General features: G+C 39.6%; 1 protein-coding gene across 2 annotated transcripts in view; it reads right to left on the minus strand.

Moving 5' to 3' along the window:
• The window catches only part of Usp7 (Ubiquitin-specific protease 7), a 458856-nt gene that overhangs the window by 363012 nt on the left and 72057 nt on the right, over positions 1–23787 (minus strand). For both annotated transcript variants that reach the window (XM_067150095.2, XM_067150096.2), the window contains exon 7: positions 1445–1630. In XM_067150095.2, coding sequence (XP_067006196.1) covers positions 1445–1630 — 186 coding nt within the window. The remainder of the gene's footprint in view (positions 1–1444; positions 1631–23787) is intronic.

The following is a 23787-nucleotide window of genomic DNA, read 5'->3' on the forward strand; positions in this document are numbered from 1 at the left end:
GCTAGCTGAGGCGTTTAGGGCGCGTGCACCAGCACAGGCTGCAGGACCCCGTAAATACTTTCGGATTACATATTAATCCGTCTGTCTGTTAAGTCATCAGCCCAGAGGCTGGTTGGATCCTCAGATAGCACCACCAAAGGCTATGCAATTATAGGAAAACCACAAAAACCAATGGCAGAACCCAAATGAGGCGTACTAGGCAAGATGAGAAGTGAGGTAGTTTGCCATTGCTTTCCTCACTGGACCAGAAGGTGCCACTGCAGCACGACTGATCCTATGAGCAACACCTTTCATAACACTCTGACACTATTTGTGCTCCAAATGTCATTACTCAGCACCGCTCATACCCCAGCAGCTTCCATATTGTCACAGCCATGGATGAGACTGGGACTTCGGTGGAAGCTACACTTTGCTCTGGCCTGTGCCAAGAGACAGATACAAAAATACTGCATCCATCAAGAAATGGCAACCGGCTAATCCGTATCAGTTTTATTACATTATAACTTTAAATATTTTAATATTGTGTATTGTACTGAGTAATACAGAAAAAGAACTACTTTAAAGAACAGGTTTACGTTAATTTACAATGAAGTAAAAATCAGTTTCTAGCTTCAAGGCAGTCTAAAATTTCTTATTCACTGTCATCACTCATCTCACTATCTATCGAGTCGTCTTTTACACTGATGATGAATGGCTCCATTCTTTCGTCCCTTACTATTTCCTTGGCCCAATCATCTGTTTGAACATTTTCCGCGCGATTGAAGCACTTTTCCCAATCTGCAGCAGTCACACGGTCGATGGCTTCTGACGCGAGTTTTTCTACGTCCTTTATTTTGAATGTCTTGTTCCTCTCTGCCACTTCTCTCTTGACTTGAGCCCAAATCAATTGACATTCACTATCTATCTTTAACTGCACTTACGATGCGAGCTCAACAGCTGCTTGACAGGGAATGACTCGGGTAAGGTGGGCTGGAGCGGATGGGCTTTAGTTTGACAGCACTGTACGATCAGCGTTGCCAATCCACGCCCGGGGGTAAGCGACTCTCGACATTTTGTCGCTTCGCCGTTCCCATAATTGATGACAACGCAGTTCTCCTCACCCGCCTAATTTGGTGGCCGCGACAATAAATATCAATCCACAAAAGAGTATATCCATTATCCTAATGAAAGGAAAACTGATTCCAGGAACAAACACCACTCTTCAAGGATCAGTAATACCATCAGTAACATCAAATAATGATTGAATCAAGTATCTATAAACTGATTTTAATAATGAAATATCTCTTGACAGATCTAAAGTAATTAATATCCTAAACCCTGATTTAAACAATTTAGTTAACATCTACACTTTTAAAACCGGAACAGAAAGTTAAAATTATCAAATCAATTCATTTGACCAGGATTGATATACCCATAGTATTTAATACAATAACAGCCAACTTACCACCCTGAGGAATTCCTGTACATCATGTTGCATGAAGGAGTCCAAAGTTTCCCAGCCAAAAGACTTAGTAAGTTTCTTGGTTCCTACAGGCTTATCAGAGAACTGTAACTCGTGGAAAACTCTCTGTAAAGCTAATGCCACGCTTTTGCTGGAATCGTCACTCTCAGTAGGCATCTTATAGACAGCCTGTGAAGAGAATAGAACCTCAGTAGAAGGATGCATAAGGTGTGGATTTCATTATTAAGGATATTTTCAAGAGATATAATTCTTTTGAAGTAAAGGCATCATGAAATAAGTAGACTGAACTATATAAATATAAATCCTATCGTGATAAATAATCAAAATACATGTTACTGAAATGATACATATCAGTTCAAAGAAAGTTCTCAGATATTTAGAAATTAGAGATAAACTTAAATACCTAGAAAAGGGAGATTTAAAGGAACTGATTTAATTAAGTTGCTTTACGTCTCACTGACAAAGAAGGGTCTTATGGCAATGATGGGATATGAAGGGACTAGGAGTTAGAAGGAAGGAGCCATGGCCTTTATTAAACTACAGCCACATTTGCTTCGTGTGAAAACCACAGAAATCCATCTTCAGACTGCTGACAGTGGAATTTTTTTTTTTTTTTCAAAATGGCGCCCGGTAATGACGACGTAGTGTTTTATTCTCCGAGTAAATTAACCGTAAAATGTGACGAAAAGTGCGGAAAATGTCGAAAATTAGTGAAAAATGGAATGTTGTGTGATTCATGTGATCGATGGTGGCATTATAAGTGTGGAAATTGCCCTAGAGACGTAAAAACTAATGAAAATGTTGACTGGATTTGTGAGCAGTGTGTTCGGAATGTTGTTGTTGGGGACGGCGTTGACGAAGCACCGAAAACAGTCGATGAGGAATATAAAAGTGCATTAGAAATTATAAACATTCTAAAAAAGGACAATGAGACTCTTAAAGTTGAAAATCAAGAATTAAAAGAAAGACTGCGATCGCTAGAATTTGGGACTGACCATTCTTCGAGTGATATACCGGTACAAGTAACAAACTCGAGCACGTGGTGTCAAGTAGTTCGTGGATGGCCGGCTAAGAAGAAATCTACAACTGAATTTCCGGAAATAAACATTAGAAATAGGTTTTCTGCCCTAAATAATTTAATCCTGGAAGAAAGTGATCGCGCGCGTGAAACCAAATCATCGCGATCCGTTGCCGTGCCGAGTTTGAAATTTAGGCCTAGAATTCAGATTCAAGACCCAGTTAGGCCTAAATCAGCGAAGGTAGCTGTGTTTGGTGATAGCCAAGGAAGGGGAATTGCGGGAGTGATTAACGACGAGAATATAGCAGCAACCGGAGAAATATATCCAGGAGCTTCTATCAGCAGGGTTGTGGAAAACGTAGAAGCAGCAACTAGGAACTTCGGGAGCGGCGATGCAGTGCTTATCATCGGTGGGACGAACTACGTAGCTCGCGACGACGCCAAGAATGTAAGATCACAACTTAAACATACACTAGGGAAGCTGACCCACACTAACGTTTTTGTAGTGAACGTGCCCCACAGGCATGATTTGAGTAGAGATTCGTGTGTGAACATTGAAGTGGACAAGGTCAATACAGATATTGTTAAAATTTGTAAACATTTTCGGAATACTCAGGTTATTGAATGCAGCAGTTTTGAGAGATACTGTTATACAAAACATGGCCTCCATCTAAACAATTCAGGTAAACGAAAGATAGGAAATATTGTTCTAGATTTTATTAATCTTAAGATATGTACTGTAAAACAGGCAACTCCCTTGAGTTATAATACTGACCAGGAAAACTAGCAGAAAGAGCCAGCTATACTTCAAGCTGGCTCAGTCAACTAGAAAAAGAAACTCAGGATAGTAAGGAATTTCAAGTTACCCAATTGCAACAGTCAAGTTTTAGGGAGGAAGGGGGTCTGAGATTGCTCTTGGTAAACTGTCAAAGTGTAGTAAATAAACAATTAAAATTCGGTACATTGATGGAATCTTATGAGACTGATGTGGTGATAGGAGTGGAATCGTGGTTGAAAGAAGGGGTGGGTAATAGAGAAGTATTTCCAGAAGGGTACACAGTCTATCGTAGAGACCGAGGAGATAAAAAGGGAGGGGGGGGTGTTTATTCTGGTGAAGGAAACTTACTGTTCACATGAATGGTTTACCGATGAAAGGGATGAAATATTAGGGATAAAATTAGTTTGTGATAATATGAAGGAGGTGGGAATTATAGGAACATACAGGCCTGGAAGAGAGGAAAGAGACATGGAAATCTTTGAAAAAATAATAGATTATACTCATAAAAACAATAATAATGATACGGTAATAATTGGGGGAGATCTAAATTTGCCTGAAGTTGAATGGAAAGGAGCTGCAAGTGAAGCCCATGAACAGAAACTGGCAAATAAGTTAATTTGGGAGGGAGGATTTACACAAGTAGTACAAGAACCGACTCGTCTCAATAACTTACTAGATGTATTCTTGGTTAAACCATGGGAAATTGTTGATAAAACTGAGGTAATTGAAGGAATAGGAGACCATAAGGCTGTAATAATGGATGTAGGACTCGTACCAAAAAGACTTAATAAGAGGGTTACACAAGACAAGAAATTGTACAGAAAAACTAAAGTTGATGAATTTGGGACTTACCTTAACTCACAATTCAGTTGTTGGATAAGTGAAGGGAGTAACGTGGATACACTTTGGGCTAAATTTAAAGGAATTATTTGGGAAGGAGAGAAGAGATTTGTACCTGTTAAGAAGGGTAAAATGACCTCAGACCCTGTTTATTATACAAGGGAAATAAGAAAATTAAAAAGAAAATGTAGAATAGTAAACAGGAAAATCAAAGAGGGTAGGGAGAGTAGAGAAACTAGAAAACAGCTAATGAGGGAACTGAATAGAGTGAAAAAGGAAGCAAAAGAGAATTATATGAATGGCATACTTCAAGAGGGTAATGACCACAAAGGGAAATGGAAAAAGCTGTATTCATATATCAGGAATCAAAAAGGAAAAGGAATCCAAATTCCTACAATGGTGGGAGAAGGGGGTGAACACTATTTAACAGATACTGAGAAAGCAAACCTCTTTAGTAGGGAATTTAGAGATTCAGTAGATGATTGTCAAGAGTTGGAAACCGAAACAGAAGATAGAGAGGGAGAGAGACAGAGGGAAACAAGAAGCTTCTCATTCACAAACGAAGATATTTTCAGAGAAATCCAACTGCTTCAGCAAGGAAAAGCAGCAGGGAGTGATCAAATTACTGGGGAGGTATTAAAGACAATGGGGTGGTACATAGTGCCTTATTTAAAATTTCTCTTTGACTATGTCATAAATAATAGTGTAATACCAAAGGAATGGAAGGAATCTATAATAATACCAATTTATAAAGGAAAGGGTGATAAAAGGAAACCAGAGAACTACAGACCAATCAGCCTGACCAGTATAGTTTGTAAAATTCTGGAGAGTTTAATATCGAAGTACATCAGAGGGATATGTGATGATAAAAATTGGTTCATGAGGAGCCAGTATGGATTTAGAAAGAAATTTTCTTGTGAGGCACAACTGGTGGGATTTCAGCAGGACATATCAGATCAGTTGGATTCAGGAGGCCAGTTAGATTGCATAGCCATAGATCTTTCCAAAGCCTTTGATAGAGTGGAACATGGAATATTATTAAAGAAATTGGAGGGAATAGGATTGGACGTAAGGGTTACACGTTGGATAAAAGCATTTCTAAATTCAAGGGTTCAGAAAGTCAAAGTAGGAAATAATGTATCTCAGGAAGAGAAAGTTTGGAAGGGAATTGCACAGGGTAGTATAATCGGTCCGTTACTTTTCTTAATATACGCAAATGATTTAGGGAACAATATAACATCAAAAATAAGATTGTATGCAGATGACATAATTGTTTATAGAGAAATAAACAACATTGAGGATTGTTCAGAATTACAAAGGGACCTTGAAAGTATCCAACAATGGGTTGAAGAAAATAATATGAAGGTTAATGGAGGCAAATCAACTGTTACAACTTTTACAAACAGGAGCTTTAAAACTGAATTTGAATATACTTTGGATGAGGTAGTTATCCCAAAAGATGGCAAGTGCAAATACTTAGGTGTGAGATTTGAAAGTAATTTGCACTGGAAGGGTCATATTGATGACATTGTTGGGAAAGCATACAAATCATTACATGTCATAATGAGGCTACTTAAAGGATGCAACAAAGAATTAAAAGAACAAAGTTACTTGAGTATGGTTCGTCCATTATTGGAATATGCAAACAGTGTTTGGGATCCTCACCAAGAATACCTAATAAAAGAAATAGATAGTGTGCAGAGGAAAGCAGCAAGATTTGTAACAGGGGATTTCAGGAGAAAGAGTAGTGTATCAGAAATGTTAAAGGAACTTGGGTGGGAAACTTTAAGTAAGAGAAGGGAGAAAACTAGACTTACAGGATTATATAGAGCCTATACAGGAGAAGAAGCATGGGGAGATATCCGTGAGAGGCTTCAGTTGGAAAATAATTATATCGGCAGGACTGACCACAAATATAAAATTAGAAGGAATTTTAGCAGAAGCGATTGGGGTAAATTTTCATTCATTGGGAAGGGTGTGAAGGAGTGGAACAGTTTACCAGGGGTAGTGTTTGATCCTTTTCCAAAATCTGTACAGATATTCAAGAAGAGAATAAACAGCAACAGAGAAAATAAATGAAATGTTAGAGGGCGTTCGACCAGTGCAGGTTATTGTATATAAAAAAATGTGTGTGAATAAATTAATTCCATCCCCTGGTCTAAGGAGTTTGGACAGCCAAAGTAGGGGACTGCCTGTAGGGGTGAAGTACAGTGGGGACTTTGAGGGCCCTGGGACCGCTACGGTAGCTGTGAAGGCCCTTCAGGAACTCTGAAAAGTGGTGGCAAAAGGGGCTCTGGTTAAGACGCAGCAGGTCGTTATGCTACTTAGGATCCAGAACGGGTAAAAAAAAAAAAAAAAAAGTAAATAAATAAATGCAATGTAAATATTAATGTTATACCAGTTGTATAGTATCATTTGAAGTAATTCCACATACTGTATATCAGTTGACTATATTTGTAAGTAGGACAGGATATATTATAAGTAGAATTTTGTAAACAATATAAATTTATTAAGGATGAGCTGTGTGTTTAATAGAAAACATTGTTAGCGTAAATTGTATAATATTGTATTATAGGAAAAATTTTCTTCTCTTGTTAATTTAATATTTAGTGCTTGACAATAATGTATTTTAGTGTACCATTTGCCACAGAGGTAGACACCTCATTTGCAAATAAAGGGATTTTGATTTGAAATGCACAAATTACATTTACATGGTTCTTAATGTTCTAGATTTCACCCATCAATGTAAGGAAGTAGCAAGGAACAAATACTCATAACAAATAGACAGATCCATTAGGTTCTTTGATCTTAATATTAAAGAATTTCAAGCAGTAGATGAAAAAAAATAAAAACACACCAGTCCCCACGAATACAGTAAAACCTTGTTAAGACATTTCTGCAGGAGACAACAAAAATGAACGTGTTAAGCGAGAAAACGTACTGCTGAATATACGACTAAAAACTATCCAACAGAGATATGGAAACACTAGATACATTTTTTCTGACATGAGCGCATTTTGCATCGTGTATCTAAGAGTACAGTGAAAACTATATCTATCATTTCTAAAGATGAGAGGAAAGTATTAAAAGGCATGAAAAACATGAGAACAAATATGAAAACCTCCTATGCTGAGACTTGTAAGAAACAAGTGCACTGAAAGGTGTCAAAAACACCAAACAACACACATGAAAACATAAGCACAGGGTCCAATAAAAATATTCAAGTATTACTGCAGATCACACTCTTTTTAAAACAAATGTTAGTAGAAGCCTTTTACTTAGGAGCAGTGGGTTATTAAACTGGAGGTAACCCTCTACTTCTTCTTCTACTCCTTCCCGATTGTCACTAGACGCGGCATAATCACCACAAACGGTATTGTATTGAATAGGTGGCTACAATAAATTTTATTCTAATAGAATCTTACTATTGTTATCTTCAATAGGGAACAAACACGAGATCAGTTACTTGTAACTCCGCATAATTAGCCTCTGTCCAGCCACTGAACTGCTTTGATGCATACAATGCTTATATTAAAGGCTGTATGGAATAGATTATTCTACTGTACAACCTAGTATTATAAAATTATGTTATCAAGACCAGAACAGATGTTGCATCTTACATACAAAAAGCCGTGTGAGGTCTTGGGATTGCCTCTTTTGGTCCTAATATAAAACTGGGAATTTTACGCTTTCGTGTTAAAAGTAAAAAACCGGTCGCTTTATTTGCGCACGTTACATGCACAAAATAAATGGTTTGTATCATTTCCAACTCGTACTGACGTGCAGCAAGCGCGCTTTCCAGCTGAGCCCAAGGTCACGAATAACCATACTTTCTGAAGGTTTTATATTTTCTTTCTCTTACCAATTTGATTGGATTAGGGATGGACAGAACTGAACATAATGCATTTGATAACTTCTGAGAATCGATACTTACCTTCGAAACCGTTTTCAAGTTCAACATAACCTTTAAAAGTTGATTTAGGCCGAATTTACATAGTACAGTACAAGATTTCCAGAAACTTATTACAAACCAGAAACCAAATTACAATGGAAGATTAAGAATAGAAGGGATTTTGCCATCATGTTGGGGACTTTTGTATCTAATGTGCCTTATTTTATTAGATCAGAGAATTAAAAACTACTTGTGGTCGATTGACATTTGGCTTGACATTAATTTTTCGAAGAGTTTGGCTAATCAATGTTGCTGAACTGAAGAAAGTTTCACAGGAAACTGACGAAGTTTCCACTGTAAAACTGAATATAAGGTATCGAGATTTTGAACTCGCGTACCGGTAATTGTTTGATGCCGGTTTCGCGGGCTAACTTGCCTGCCTCTCCTCCGGAGAACCCGGGTTCGATTCCCGGCTAGGTCAGGCATTTTTACATGGATATAAGGGCTGGTTCCAGGTCCACTCAGCCTGCGTGATTACCTTTAATTGAGTAGCTGTCTAATGGTGAGATGGCGATCCCGGTCTAGAGAGCCACCAGGATCGTAATCTGCAGGCCTCCGGTCTGAGCAGCAGTCGCTTGGCAGGCAAAAGCCATTGGGGATGTAGTTTGGTTTGGTTAGGAGTGTTGTAAGATTATAATTATACACATTTCATTTTTGTGATGTTTAGCAAAATTGCTGATAGCTTTCATTCATTCCCAGATTTTCCGTTTTCCCGTGATGCACGTTTTATTTTAATGGTCCCTCCAAAAACTGAGAATTGAGGTTCCACTGTAGTAGGCTACACTTTCCTGCTGGAGACCAGTTTCAACTTTAAACCATTTTGTTTTTCCTATACTAGTCTTCACACTACTAACACATTTTTTGTACATAGCTTTTATCATTTACACGTCCACTCTGTTAACTTGTTTTTTCCTTTAATGTGTCCCATAACAACTGTCTGGACACACTGTCATAAGCTTTCTTAATGTCAATAAATGTCATCATTATGTCTTTTCCAAACTCCCATCTTTTCTCCATCATATGTCTTTATGTAAAGATCAAGTCAAACGTTGATCTGTCTTTCCTAAAACCATACTGCTCTTCATCTATTTTTCCCTTCCTTCCTCCAGATTTTTCTAAATACAGTGGAACCTCGATTATCCGTTCCCGGAAAATACGTTTTCCCGGAATATGCGTTCAAATTAAGTGGTCCCGCGAGCATCATAATTAAATCACGTTGTAAAAGTCCCACATTATCCATTCCTCGAAGAAACGATTTCCCGGATCAACCGTCCAGAAATCCCAGTCCCATCAACGCTAAATCCTCGATCAATCGTTTTTTTTTAAAAACTGTATCTCACGAAAGGACGGCTATGGCATATTTATGGATCTAGGCGTTAACGCCCCGTCACTGCGATAATTAAAGCAAGTACTGTACCGGTACTGTAAAACCGATCGGCGGTGAACTTGCATAAGGAACGATCTTAGCATCGCATTCGGGTGGTATTGTTTAGAGAATCTCAGAAAATCATAAAGCAGAGAGTGGCTACAACAATTGCAAGGAGACACGGTGCATTTCAACAGCTCTGCTTGCAGACGGAACGAGTTTAGCCAAATGTTCGCAATTATAAAACGTCCATATTATGTCCAGGGTTAGATGTCTATATTTTTACATTTTTTCGATCGTACTGCCGAAGAGGTTTTCAGCACTTTGCTCAGGGCACTGCAGAGTAACTGGGCTTTCAGGCAGGAATCGAAACTGTTCCTTCTTAACACAAATTCAGTATTTTTGATATTATCGTACATGATTATGTTAGCAAGACCAAAACAGATGTTGCAACTTACATTTTAAAAAAAAGAAAGCCATGGTAGGTCTTGGGATTGCTTATTACTGTTTAGGCCCTAATGTAAAACTGGGGATTTTACGTTTTCGTGTTAAAATACCAAAAACCGCAGTCGTTTTATTTGCGCACGTTACATTTTAAATGGTTGGTATTATTTCAAAATCGTACTGAATGTGCAGCGAGCGCTTTCCAAATGACCTCAAGGTCACGAATAACCGTAATTTCTGGAGTTTTGATATTTCTTTTATCTTTCCAATTTGATTGGATTTGTGACGCGCAGAATTGAATATAATGCATTCAAGAACTTTTAAGAATCGATACTAACATTCGAAACCATGTTTTTGAGTTCAACATAACCTTTAAAAGTCGATGTAGGCCTAATTTGCGCGGTACGAGATTTCCAGAAACTGACTACGAACAGTATACCAAAGACCAAATTACAATGAAAGATTAAGAAATGAACGGATTTCGCCATCATTTTGGGCGCTTTTGTATCTAATGTGCTTTATTTTATTAGATGAGAGAATTAAAAACTACTTGTGGTCGATTATCGTTTGGCTTGGCGTTATTAGATTTTTTGAAGAGTTTGGCTAGCCTAATCAAAGTTGCTGAACTGAAAGAAGTTTACATGGGAAACTGACGAAGATTCCCCTGTAAAATTGAATAGAAAGTATCGAGATTTTGAACTCGCGTACCAAAAATAAATGCGGTTTCGCAGTCTAACATTCCCCCCTCTCATCCAGAGAGCCCGGGTTCGATTGCGACCAGGTCAGACAATTTTACCTGGATATAAGTCTGGTTCCAGGTCCACTCAGCCTACGTGATTACCTTTAATTGTGGAGCTATCTAATGGTGAGATGGCGACCCCGATCTACAGAGCCACGAATATCGGCCGAGAGGATTCGTCGCACTGACCATGCGCACCTCGTAATCTGCAGGCCTTTGGGCTGAGGAGCGGTCGCTTGGCAGGCAAAGTCCCATTGGGGCTGTAGTTTAGTTTGGTTTAGGAGTTTTGTAAGATTATAGTTATACATTTTTCATTTTTGTGATGTTTAGCCAAATTGTTGATGGTTTTCATTCATTCCTGGATTTTCCGTTTTCCCGTGTTGTACGTTTTATTTTCATGGTCCCTCGAAAAACGGAGAATCGAGGTTTCACTGTAATCTATACAGCTACTGTAGCCCTATTGGTCCTGCTGCTTTTATCATTTCCGTAGTTACCTCATCCACTCCTGCTGCTTTACCGCTCTTCATCTTCTGTATGGCTTCCTCTATTTCTAACATCGATATCTCCTATTCTTGTTCTTTTTTCCACATTGTTTCTTCTTGCTCCTTCTCATCTACCAGTTCACTATATTTAATATTTAGCAATTCAGAGAAATATTCTTCCCATCTTTTTAGTATGTCATCTCTCTGCGTCAATATCTGTCCTGTTTCAGTTTTTACAAATTTTGTATATTCCCTATTTCATAAACTATTCTTCACCAAACCATACAAAACCTTTTTACTTCTCTTTATATCCTCCTGTAAAGTTTCTGTGTAACTTTCCCAGCTCTTCCGTTTATCTTCTTGTACTATTTTCTTACATACGTTTTTGGCTTCTTTCTGCCAATTCTCTGTACGACTGCTGCCTATCCACTTCCTCCCTGCCATTAGCTTCTCTTTAACTGCTTCCTTTACCCTACTGTTCCACCAAGGAGTCTCCTTTTCCTTTTTCCTTGTCTTCCACAGGTGTTTAATGCACACTTTACAAAACCATTTCTGAAACATGTCCATCACTCTTCCACACTATTCACGTCATTTTTGGGAGTTTCCTTCTTCAGATCCTCTTGAAACTTTTCCCCTCATTAAATTCTCTTTTAACTTCCATCCCTTTATTTTTCTTTCCCTTTTTTCTATTAACTTCGTTAGTTGACCAAGTCTTAATTTGGCTACCACCACTTTATGGTCTCCTTTGAAATCTGCTCTTGGCACTAATGTCACATCTTTCCGTTGTCTACATTTCTCCTTCTCCACCACAATAAGATCATTCAGTGTCTTTGTCTTTCTATCTCCCCAACCATATCTAGTTATCTTTTGTGAGTTATTTTTTATACACCACGTATTACCAACAATTAATCCATTCCTGCTACAAAAATCTATTACCAAATCTCCTTCTTCATCTTGGGTTCCATAACTATAGGATTCACAAGTCAGTACGAGTTGAAAACGATACCAACTTTTTAAATGTAATGTGCGCAAATAAAACGACTGCGGTTTTTACGACATTTTAATACAAAAACGTAGAATTTCCCATGGCTTTATGTACATAAAGGTGCAATATCTGTTCTGGTCTCAGTAACATAATTGTATGAGATAATATTAAAATGCTAGATTTGTGTTAAGAAGGAGCAGTTTCGATTCCTGCCTGAAAGCCCAGTGAATATACAGTGCCTGAGGGAAGTGCTGAAAACAAAACTCGCTCCGTCTTCAAGTAAAGCTCCTGAAACACGCTCTGTCTCCTTCCAATTCTTGTGGTCACACTCTGCTTTATGATTTCCGAGGATTCTCTTAACAATACCATGCGAACACGAAGCTAAGATGGTCCCTTATGCAAGTTCACTGCCGATCGCTTTTCCGGTACAGTACTTGCTCTAATTATCGCAATGACGGGATGTTAACGCCAAGATCCATACATCTGCCATAGCCGTCCTTTCGAGAGATTTAGTTTCTTGTAAAACGCTTGATTGAGGATTCAGCGTTGATGGAACTGAAATTTCTGGACGGTTGATCCGTGAAATCATTTCCTTGAGGAACAGATAATGTGGGATTTTTATGTGATTTAATTAGGATGCTCAATGCAGCACGCAATTTGAACTAATAATCCGGGAAAACGTGGTTTCCGGGAACGAATAATCGAGGTTGCACTATATTCTAACCGCACAGTTTTACGTGGTAAGTCGCTGCTCTCGACTGTTTTCTAGATGTATATATATTTCACTCCTGCTAGCATTCTTACCCGAGCATCAGCTAGTATGAGTTTGTGTGTCTGCAGCAGGCCAAGGTTCGATCTTAGGCCCGAGAGATCGGCACACTACACGAGGTCCAGCATGAGTTCTACGTCCATCCAACCCTTTGGTTGCACTCGTACATGAATTCTACGGGGAAACTGTATATTCTTAGGCATCGTTTTCCTCTTGAAAATGATGTAAGGCGGCAACTTTCTCCCGTCAGCTGTAATGGCTAGCATTGCCGTGCATCGCAACTTCTCACTACCGCTGGTTTTCATTATTACACTCCGTGATCCTTTTAGCGCAATAGTACTGTTGCGAGGCATATCAAAAAAAAATTGGAGTCTGATCGGCATTACCGATTTGAGAAAGCAAGTACGAAGTTTCCTTGCGCAAACGTATAACAAATCGGTGAAAATTTACAATCTTGTCCTGTAATCAGCGGGCAACTTTTGGCTTGGTGTTGTTCTCCATCGCACTGACAGATTGTGTCATCGCATGAACCCCTTAATCCACCCACGAGTCGCCTTAAACTGAGTTACCGGTATGTTGTGTTTGTGCGCTACCTCCTGTCCCTTAATTTGTAACATTTCATATGATACACTGCAGCCATTGTTACGTATTTCACTGACGTACCTAAACACTTCTTCGTCAATTATAGAAAACTTCACTGTTTTAGGACCTCTAAACACGCGTCTAGAAGGGTTTGTGCTTTTTAGCTTGTTTTTTACTTTCCGCCAGTCACGCACTAACTTTTCACTCACAGAAAATTTTCTTTCTCCAGCTCTGTTCCCGTGCTGTTCAGCGAAGGCAATTATGCTTAGCTTGAAGCCCGCAGAACAGTTTCTATATTTACCCATAATCGCTTATAAATGCTTCACACGTTAATGTTTTGCGATATAAATGACTTTCCGTAATTGTTCACTATTAAAACAAATTATTTCTGCAAACACCCAAAACACAAATTAAAAACTTAAATTCTCACGCACACATGTCTACAGTAATCACGTAAATCTGAAACAAATAAATGCATCTGTGATCTGTCCATTCCAGAGCAGCCAATACTGTTAGGCAGCAAGGAAGCATGCAACAATTTATCAGTTTAGCTCGTTGGTTGCGACACACTACTGCGCTTGCGCAAAGCTCGCAAACCGGAGCTCTAGCTAGCGCGGTGTAGATCTACTGTATAGTTGACTGTATTCCGAGACGTCAGTAACAAACATTCATTTTTTTCAATTTCTTTTAAACATACGGTAATTAGGTTAATATTTCTTCCCAGTTATTGATGATTTTACATTACATTACTGACGAGTTTATAAAATAAAACTTTAATAGCATTGGATAATAATTATCTTGACTGCTTGGATAAAAGTTTTCATCCCATGCCTGGACACTTATGACGTAGTAGTAAGATAAGAGTCTAGCGATGACAACTGAGACATCGTAAATAATTCGGCTGACCGTGAGCTGAATAATTCCGTGGAAATCTGCGTTATCGTCTTGGATTTCACTTCGTGCGCAATAACACAGGAGCCGGCCCCATGGTGTAGGGGTAGCGTGCTTGCCTCTTACACGGAGGCCTCGGGTTCAATTCACGGCCGGGTCAGGGAATTTTACCTGTATCTGAGGGCTGGTTCGAGGTCCATTCAACCTACCTAGCCGGTATTTCCTGGCGACGTTGCCGATAAGCGATAACTTACAGCCTTACGTATTTCAAATGGGAACTCATAATATGTAGGTGGTGAATAAATAGATCACTGTCTCGCGACCACGTTGTCAAACTGCCGATAGCCTACCGGTAAGCATAATATGTAGGTGGTGAATAAATAGTACACTGTCTCGCGACCACGTTGTCAAACTGCCAATAGTCTACCAGTAAGCCATGCGTCGTACATATACCAGTATTATTTATTTATACGTTGTGCAACATGTCGCAAACGTGACTGTGTTGCCAAATTGCCCATAAACCATACACGTATTTAAATTGCGCATTCATGTGCAACTTACGTTGCAGTTCCATTTACCTTTTAACCCTATTAGTGAACAAAATTTGGACGTGCGACGATTTTGTAATTAAAGGTTTAAAGTCTGATTTTTGTATTGAAAATAAAGGAAGCGACGATTACGCGGTGGCGACGATTATGCCGTGAAATACGGTACACATCATTTACAGCAGACGTTAAAATAACATATTAAAATACACAACACAAACTAAAATGAAGTCAATGGGATAAAAGCGCAATTGACACAAAAACACTAGGACAAAGGACAACATTACACACGATAAAACAGACCACTATCCCTCATAAAGCAATTGACGAGGTCTGCTGACAGCTTGTCATCTCGCGAGATATGGGATATTGTACTCGGGACGTTAAGACTACGGCCCAGATCGACCAGGTCTACACACTCCGTAAGGTTGTGTACCGCCGTAAAATGATCGCCGCAAGTACACACCGGACGTGGTTCTCCTTTCAATAGATGGGAGTGAGTCAGGATACCGTGGCCGATCCGAAGACGATATAATACCACTGGTTCCCTCCAAGAAGCCCGAAGAGAAGTCCTCCCTACCTTCGTTGTACCATTTACCGCTCTCAGCTTATTTGGAAGAGGAGCGGCCTGCCACTCCATCTACCAATGGGACATAACCAGATGTCTCAGCTGAGAGCGAATATCACTTGCTGGAACCTTGAAAGGCAACGGGGGCAGTGTTACTGCCTCCTTGGCAGTCTTATCTGCTAACTCCTTTCCCTACACCCACGTGGCTTGGGAGCCACAGAAACGTGATTCTGGTGCCGGCATCCGAACACCCGGCCAGCAGGTCCTGGATCTGCTGCACCAGAGGGTGCTGAGGAAAACAGGTATCAACAGACTGTAGGGAACTCGAGGAGTTAGTACACACAAAGTGTCGGCGTAGAGCTTCACAGATAGCATAGAGCTCTGCTGTGTACACACTACAGGTTTCCGGGAGAGCAAAAAGAAACCTATCAGTGTCGAGAACGAACGCACAGCCCACTTTAGTGTTTGTTCTCGAGCCATACTTGTGAACGACGACTGAACCTGGATACCAGCAAACAACGGACAGAAAAAGCCTCCGATAAATCGAGGGTCCGTGTCTTCCTTCAGGCCAGTGTGCAGATCCAGGATTATTTCAGGACGTCGTACTACACACAGAGGTACCCCACTTGGTGGTCTGACAAGGCAAGGAACCAAAGGTACGTTGAAACAATCTGCGACTGCTATCCAAGCGTATTCCAACTGGCCGCGTTGCTCGAGGACAAACAGCGTACAGATATCGGTCGCCACTGTTAAATACACAAGGATAGTTTGGATGAAGTGGCATCTGTTGCAAATTTGCAGCATACAAAAGGAGCCTTTGCTGGCGCCTCGGGTGTAATGGCGGCACACCAGACTCAGCTACCAGATTAACAACGGGGCTTGTACGGGAAGCTCCCGTCACCAACCTAACCCCACTATGGTGGATGCTGTTCAGCTTCGCAAGGACGTATGGTCTTGCTGAGCCATACGCTGCACAGCCGTAGTCTAACTGGGATAAAAATATGTGCCCTATAGAATCGTAGGAGCACCATGCGGTCAGCACCCCAATTAGTGCTGCTAAGAAACTTCATGATATTGAACTTCCTAATGCATTGCACTTTTAACTGCCGCACGTGTGGCTCCCACGATAATTTACTATCAAAAAGGAGCCCAAGAAATCGGTAAGTGTCAACTACGGGAAGAGCGACATATCCTAGATAAAGTTCAGGAGGCATGTGAAGAGTACGTTGACGACAAAAGTGAACAACAGAGGTCATTGCGCTAGAAAACAGAAAGCCATATTCTAAGGTCCACTGCTCCACTCTCCTAATAGCTAGCTGCAATTGTCGCTCTGTGACTGCCATACGCAAACTATAGTACAGAGCAAAATCAACATATAGCGACCGTATTACTGCTGAACCAGCAGCAGCAACAATACAGTTTATGGCAATCGCGAACAGAGTGACACTAAGAACGATCCCTGTGGGACTCCATTTTCCTGAACGTGGTATTGCGAATATGTCCTCCCTACTTGGACACGGAATAGATGGAGGGACAAAAAATTTGCAATAAATATCGGCAAGATACTTTGGAATTTCCATTGATGCAGGACAGAAAGGATACCCATACCTGCCAACTTAACAAAACCAAAAATCAGGAGATTTTGATATGAAAATCAGGAAAAATCAGAGGATACAATTTGTCAAAGCTGCTTATTCTACATGTCTTGTGCAATACAGTACTATGATATATTTATAACACTTATTGTCTCAATGAGGAAAGCAACGGGAAACTACCTCACTCCTCATTTCCCTAGTACATCCCTTCAGTGACACCTAGGCAATCTATGACAGCTAATGGTGGACCTGTTGAGGATCGAACCAGCCTTCGGGCTGAATACCCAACATACATTGTCTCACTATTCCCTCACAGGAAGTAGGCTATGTGAGTGAGAATGATCGGTCTCTGATAAGCCTTCCGAAAACAGCATGAATTCATGCTCCACACGTGTGAATCAGTCATGCCATTACTTAAAAAACGTTATTTGCTTTACGTCCCACTAACTATTTTTGCGGTTTTCGGAGACGCCGAGGTGCCGAAATTTAGTCCCGCAGGAGTACTATTACGTGCCAGTCAATATGCCGACACGAGGCTGACATATCTGAGCATCTTCAAATACCACCGGACTGAGCCAGGATCGAACCTGCCAAGTTGGGGTCAAGAGGCCAGCGCCTCAACCTCCTGAACCACTCAGCCCGGCATGAAATTACTTAGCAAATGCATAGATTAATATATTGCACCAAGCGACCGAGCAATTATGCGAAGTGCAATGCTATTTGCATCAAATAACTAGCTGATGTAACCTGCTTCGCTACGGAATTCTCGGAAAGACTGTCCTTATAGTTCTCCCAACTGAAGTCAACAGTCAACACAGGTCATTACAATGACGTCTGTATGAACGTCGGGATTGAAGCAATGCTGTCATATCAAATATTCGATAAAATGAAAAACAGCATATTTTCTCATTTTTAACGAAAATTATTACGGAGTCTATCTAACAGTTCAAAGTTCCAGAGCTAGAATGACAACGCCGCAAACAACCGCGAACACTCCTATGTCATTATAACATTTAGGTGTGCACACTGCTCATTCCAATCACTGAATCAGAGTAGGGATCGAATAGCTGGAATACTATGATGATCCAGTGTGTTATGTGCCAGTAGTATCAGAAAATTTATGAACCAGAGGAATGGCATGCTACTTCCCGCTAATATTCAGACAGGCTGTTATACTCGATATGCACCTACACAGCAGTAATCCCAACTATCGCAGATAAATGGCAGCAGAATACACAAAGCACATCACAACAAACAATGGTCAATGTAATGTTATTGATCAATTTTATGAGCTTTCTAAATTGCAGGCCTTCATATTTAGTTTTCTTCTGACTTTATGATATTAGAGTATCTAATGTAAGGTGAGTCGTCCTTTCTTCCATGACTCCCTCTTGTGTTATTATTCAAGTGATCATTCCTTCATGACTTTTACTCATTCTTCACAATTTAATCACCATCACCACCAACATTATTATAGTCGGTACGGTAAAATAGAATAAAATATAAATAATCAGAAATTGTATTCTCTATAACTTTTGTTATGTACAGTATAACCTCGATAATTCGAAATCGGTTAATTCAAAATCTGGCCTAATTCGAAGAAGCTCTCGTTCCCGGGAACATGAGATACAGTTTTGCATGTTATTTCAATTGTTTAATGCGAAATACGGATAATTCGTAATTCGAAGTACAATGCCGGCCCCATTACTGAAATTCAGACTTTTAATTCGAAACTGCCTTTACATTTTAAAACAATAGTATGTTACAGAGTAATTGCAACTGGAAATTTATGCACTCCGCTTCATAATAGAATGCGCGTTCTGGAACATGGAGGGGTAGCTTTCCGCACTTACACTCACTTCGGTGGGTCTACAGTGCGCATCATGATTGCTAAGTTGAATGAAATCGGAATTCTTTTGTATTCAACCTTTTAAGGAACGCCATAATATCACGCAACAGGCAGTGTGCGGGACAACAGAATCCACGAACACTGGCGATGCCGACAGTTGACAAAAAAACGTGGCTCATATAATAAATTCGTAGGCACCGAACAATATTGTCATTGCCCGTAAAACTGCATTGCTTTATTTTAATGCGAGCCCAAACGGTCTTATGGTTTTAAAGGAGAAATTGCCAGCCGGGAAATCGTACAAGGGTGAGGGATGGGGGTCATATTAGTGCGTTGCAATGTTCATGGGCGCGAGACACTTTATCCCCTCGTCATAGGAAAGTTCGATAAGCTACAATGTTTTAAGGGCGTCGGGCACTTTCCATGCCAGTACAAAGCATCTAAAAATGCAAACAGTACAGAAATCCAAAAGGATAATGCATTTGCACAGGGGAACCGGCATAATTTATTCTCATCCTTGAATTGTGCGATTTTTTTTCTTTCGTTGCGTGAGGTTATGTTTGTCAGTGATTTATCGAAGTGCATTATTTGAACATTGTAAATGCACCTTGTTGGATACATTTCGGAAATAGTTTTTTCCATGGCATTTGAAAGGTTTAAACTGTGAATCGAGGTAATTGCATGTATTAATGGGTCTTAGAATACTCTGTGACGCGGCATGTGTTTACATTTCTGAAGTACGAGAGAAGTGCCATGGCGGGAAATCGTACAAGCATAGAGTCATAGGAAAGTTCGATTTTAAGGGCATCGCTTACTTTCTGTGTAAATACAAGGCATCTAAAATGTATACAGTATAGTAATCCAATTAATAAAACACTTGCACATGGGAGCCAGTATAGATTTCCCCTCGTCTTTTAATTGTGCTTTTTTTTTCTTTCGTTGCGTGAGGTTACGTTTACCAGTGAGATATCCGAGTGCATTATTTGAATACTGTAAATGCACCTTCTCGGAAACATTTTGGAAATAGTTCTTTTTTCATGGTGTTTGAAAGGTATAAACTGTGCATCAAGGTTAACTGCATGCAGTAACGGGCCTTAGAATATTTAGTAACGCGGCAAGGGTTGGTACTTCTGAATTGCAAATTGGCGGTTAATTAGAAATCACGTAATTCGAAGTCAGATTTTTTAGTCCCAACGACTTCGAATTAACAAGGTTTTACTGTAGTACTTTTTGATATGGCCAATAATATAGGTAATAAAAAATTTAATTTTTGGCACCTTCCCCGAAACTGCCATTTCAAACAGGTTGAATAAAATTCCTTATTCCCCGGCATTACATACGGTACCGATTTTCATTAAATTCTGTTCACCCATTTTCTCGTACCTCGGCGCTGATAGGACCTTACAACAAAAATACTTTTTTTTTTCACAAGTTGCTTTATGTCGCACCGTCACAGTTCAGTCTTATGGCGACGGTGAGATAGGAAAACTCCAGAAGGGGGAAGGAAGCAGCCATGGCCTTAATTAAGGTACAGCCCCAGCATTTGCCTGGCGTGAAAATGGAAAACCACAGAAAACCATCTTCAGGGCTGCCAACAGTGAGGATCGAACCCACTATCTCCCCTTCCTGTTTTTTCCAAATAGCGCCCGGTAATGACGACGTAGTGTTTTATTCTCCGAGTAAATTAACCGTAAAATGTGACGAAAAGTGCGGAAAATGTCGAAAATTAGTGAAAAATGGAATGTTGTGTGATTCATGTGATCGATGGTGGCATTATAAGTGTGGAAATTGCCCTAGAGACGTAAAAACTAATGAAAATGTTGACTGGATTTGTGAGCAGTGTGTTCGGAATGTTGTTGTTGGGGACGGCGTTGACGAAGCACCGAAAACAGTCGATGAGGAATATAAAAGTGCATTAGAAATTATAAACATTCTAAAAAAGGACAATGAGACTCTTAAAGTTGAAAATCAAGAATTAAAAGAAAGACTGCGATCGCTAGAATTTGGGACTGACCATTCTTCGAGTGATATACCGGTACAAGTAACAAACTCGAGCACGTGGTGTCAAGTAGTTCGTGGATGGCCGGCTAAGAAGAAATCTACAACTGAATTTCCGGAAATAAACATTAGAAATAGGTTTTCTGCCCTAAATAATTTAATCCTGGAAGAAAGTGATCGCGCGCGTGAAACCAAATCATCGCGATCCGTTGCCGTGCCGAGTTTGAAATTTAGGCCTAGAATTCAGATTCAAGACCCAGTTAGGCCTAAATCAGCGAAGGTAGCTGTGTTTGGTGATAGCCAAGGAAGGGGAATTGCGGGAGTGATTAACGACGAGAATATAGCAGCAACCGGAGAAATATATCCAGGAGCTTCTATCAGCAGGGTTGTGGAAAACGTAGAAGCAGCAACTAGGAACTTCGGGAGCGGCGATGCAGTGCTTATCATCGGTTGGACGAACGACGTAGCTCGCGACGACGCCAAGAATGTAAGATCACAACTTAAACATACACTAGGGAAGCTGACCGACACTAACGTTTTTGTAGTGAACGTGCCCCACAGGCATGATTTGAGTAGAGATTCGTGTGTGAACATTGAAGTGGACAAGGTCAATACAGATATTGTTAAAATTTGTAAACATTTTCGGAATACTCAGGTTATTGAATGCAGCAGTTTTGAGAGATACTGTTATACAAAACATGGCCTCCATCTAAACAATTCAGGTAAACGAAAGATAGGAAATATTGTTCTAGATTTTATTAATCTTAAGATATGTACTGTAAAACAGGCAACTCCCTTGAGTTATAATACTGACCAGGAAAACTAGCAGAAAGAGCCAGCTATACTTCAAGCTGGCTCAGTCAACTAGAAAAAGAAACTCAGGATAGTAAGGAATTTCAAGTTACCCAATTGCAACAGTCAAGTTTTAGGGAGGAAGGGGGTCTGAGATTGCTCTTGGTAAACTGTCAAAGTGTAGTAAATAAACAATTAAAATTCGGTACATGGATGGAATCTTATGAGACTGATGTGGTGATAGGAGTGGAATCGTGGTTGAAAGAAGGGGTGGGTAATAGAGAAGTATTTCCAGAAGGGTACACAGTCTATCGTAGAGACCGAGGAGATAAAAAGGGAGGGGGGGGTGTTTATTCTGGTGAAGGAAACTTACTGTTCACATGAATGGTTTACCGATGAAAGGGATGAAATATTAGGGATAAAATTAGTTTGTGATAATAAGAAGGAGGTGGGAATTATAGGAACATACAGGCCTGGAAGAGAGGAAAGAGACATGGAAATCTTTGAAAAAATAATAGATTATACTTGTAAAAACAATAATAATGATATGGTAATAATTGGGGGAGATCTAAATTTACCTGAAGTTGAATGGAAAGGAGCTGCAAGTGAAGCCCATGAACAGAAACTGGCAAATAAGTTAATTTGGGAGGGAGGATTTACACAAGTAGTACAAGAACCGACTCGTCTCAATAACTTACTAGATGTATTCTTGGTTAAACCATGGGAAATTGTTGATAAAACTGAGGTAATTGAAGGAATAGGAGACCATAAGGCTGTAATAATGGATGTAGGACTCGTACCAAAAAGGCTTAATAAGAGGGTTACACAAGACAAGAAATTGTACAGAAAAACTAAAGTTGATGAATTTGGGACTTACCTTAACTCACAATTCAGTTGTTGGATAAGTGAAGGGAGTAACGTGGATACACTTTGGGCTAAATTTAAAGGAATTATTTGGGAAGGAGAGAAGAGATTTGTACCTGTTAAGAAGGGTAAAATGACCTCAGACCCTGTTTATTATACAAGGGAAATAAGAAAATTAAAAAGAAAATGTAGAATAGTAAACAGGAAAATCAAAGAGGGTAGGGAGAGTAGAGAAACTAGAAAACAGCTAATGAGGGAACTGAATAGAGTGAAACAGGAAGCAAAAGAGAATTATATGAATGGCATACTTCAAGAGGGTAATGACCACAAAGGGAAATGGAAAAAGCTGTATTCATATATCAGGAATCAAAAAGGAAAAGGAATCCAAATTCCTACAATGGTGGGAGAAGGGGGTGAACACTATTTAACAGATACTGAGAAAGCAAACCTATTTAGTAGGGAATTTAGAGATTCAGTAGATGATTGTCAAGAGTTGGAAACCGAAACAGAAGATAGAGAGGGAGAGAGACAGAGGGAAACAAGAAGCTTCTCATTCACAAACAAAGATATTTTCAGAGAAATCCAACTGCTTTAGCAAGGAAAAGCAGCAGGGAGTGATCAAATTACTGGGGAGGTATTAAAGACAATGGGGTGGTACATAGTGCCTTATTTAAAATTTATCTTTGACTATGTCATAAATAATAGTGTAATACCAAAGGAATGGAAGGAATCTATAATAATACCAATTTATAAAGGAAAGGGTGATAAAAGGAAACCAGAGAACTACAGACCAATCAGCCTGACCAGTATAGTTTGTAAAATTCTGGAGAGTTTAATATCGAAGTACATCAGAGGGATATGTGATGATAAAAATTGGTTCATGAGGAGCCAGTATGGATTTAGAAAAAAAATTTCTTGTGAGGCACAACTGGTGGGATTTCAGCAGGACATATCAGATCAGTTGGATTCAGGTCAGTTAGATTGCATAGCCATAGATCTTTCCAAAGCCTTTGATAGAGTGGAACATGGAATATTATTAAAGAAATTGGAGGGAATAGGATTGGACGTAAGGGTTACACGTTGGATAAAAGCATTTCTAAATTCAAGGGTTCAGAAAGTCAAAGTAGGAAATAATGTATCTCAGGAAGAGAAAGTTTGGAAGGGAATTGCACAGGGTAGTATAATCGGTCCGTTACTTTTCTTAATATACGCAAATGATTTAGGGAACAATATAACATCAAAAATAAGATTGTATGCAGATGACATAA

This window comes from Anabrus simplex, chromosome 6, assembly GCF_040414725.1.
Source record: "Anabrus simplex isolate iqAnaSimp1 chromosome 6, ASM4041472v1, whole genome shotgun sequence".
NCBI lineage: Eukaryota > Metazoa > Arthropoda > Insecta > Orthoptera > Tettigoniidae > Anabrus > Anabrus simplex.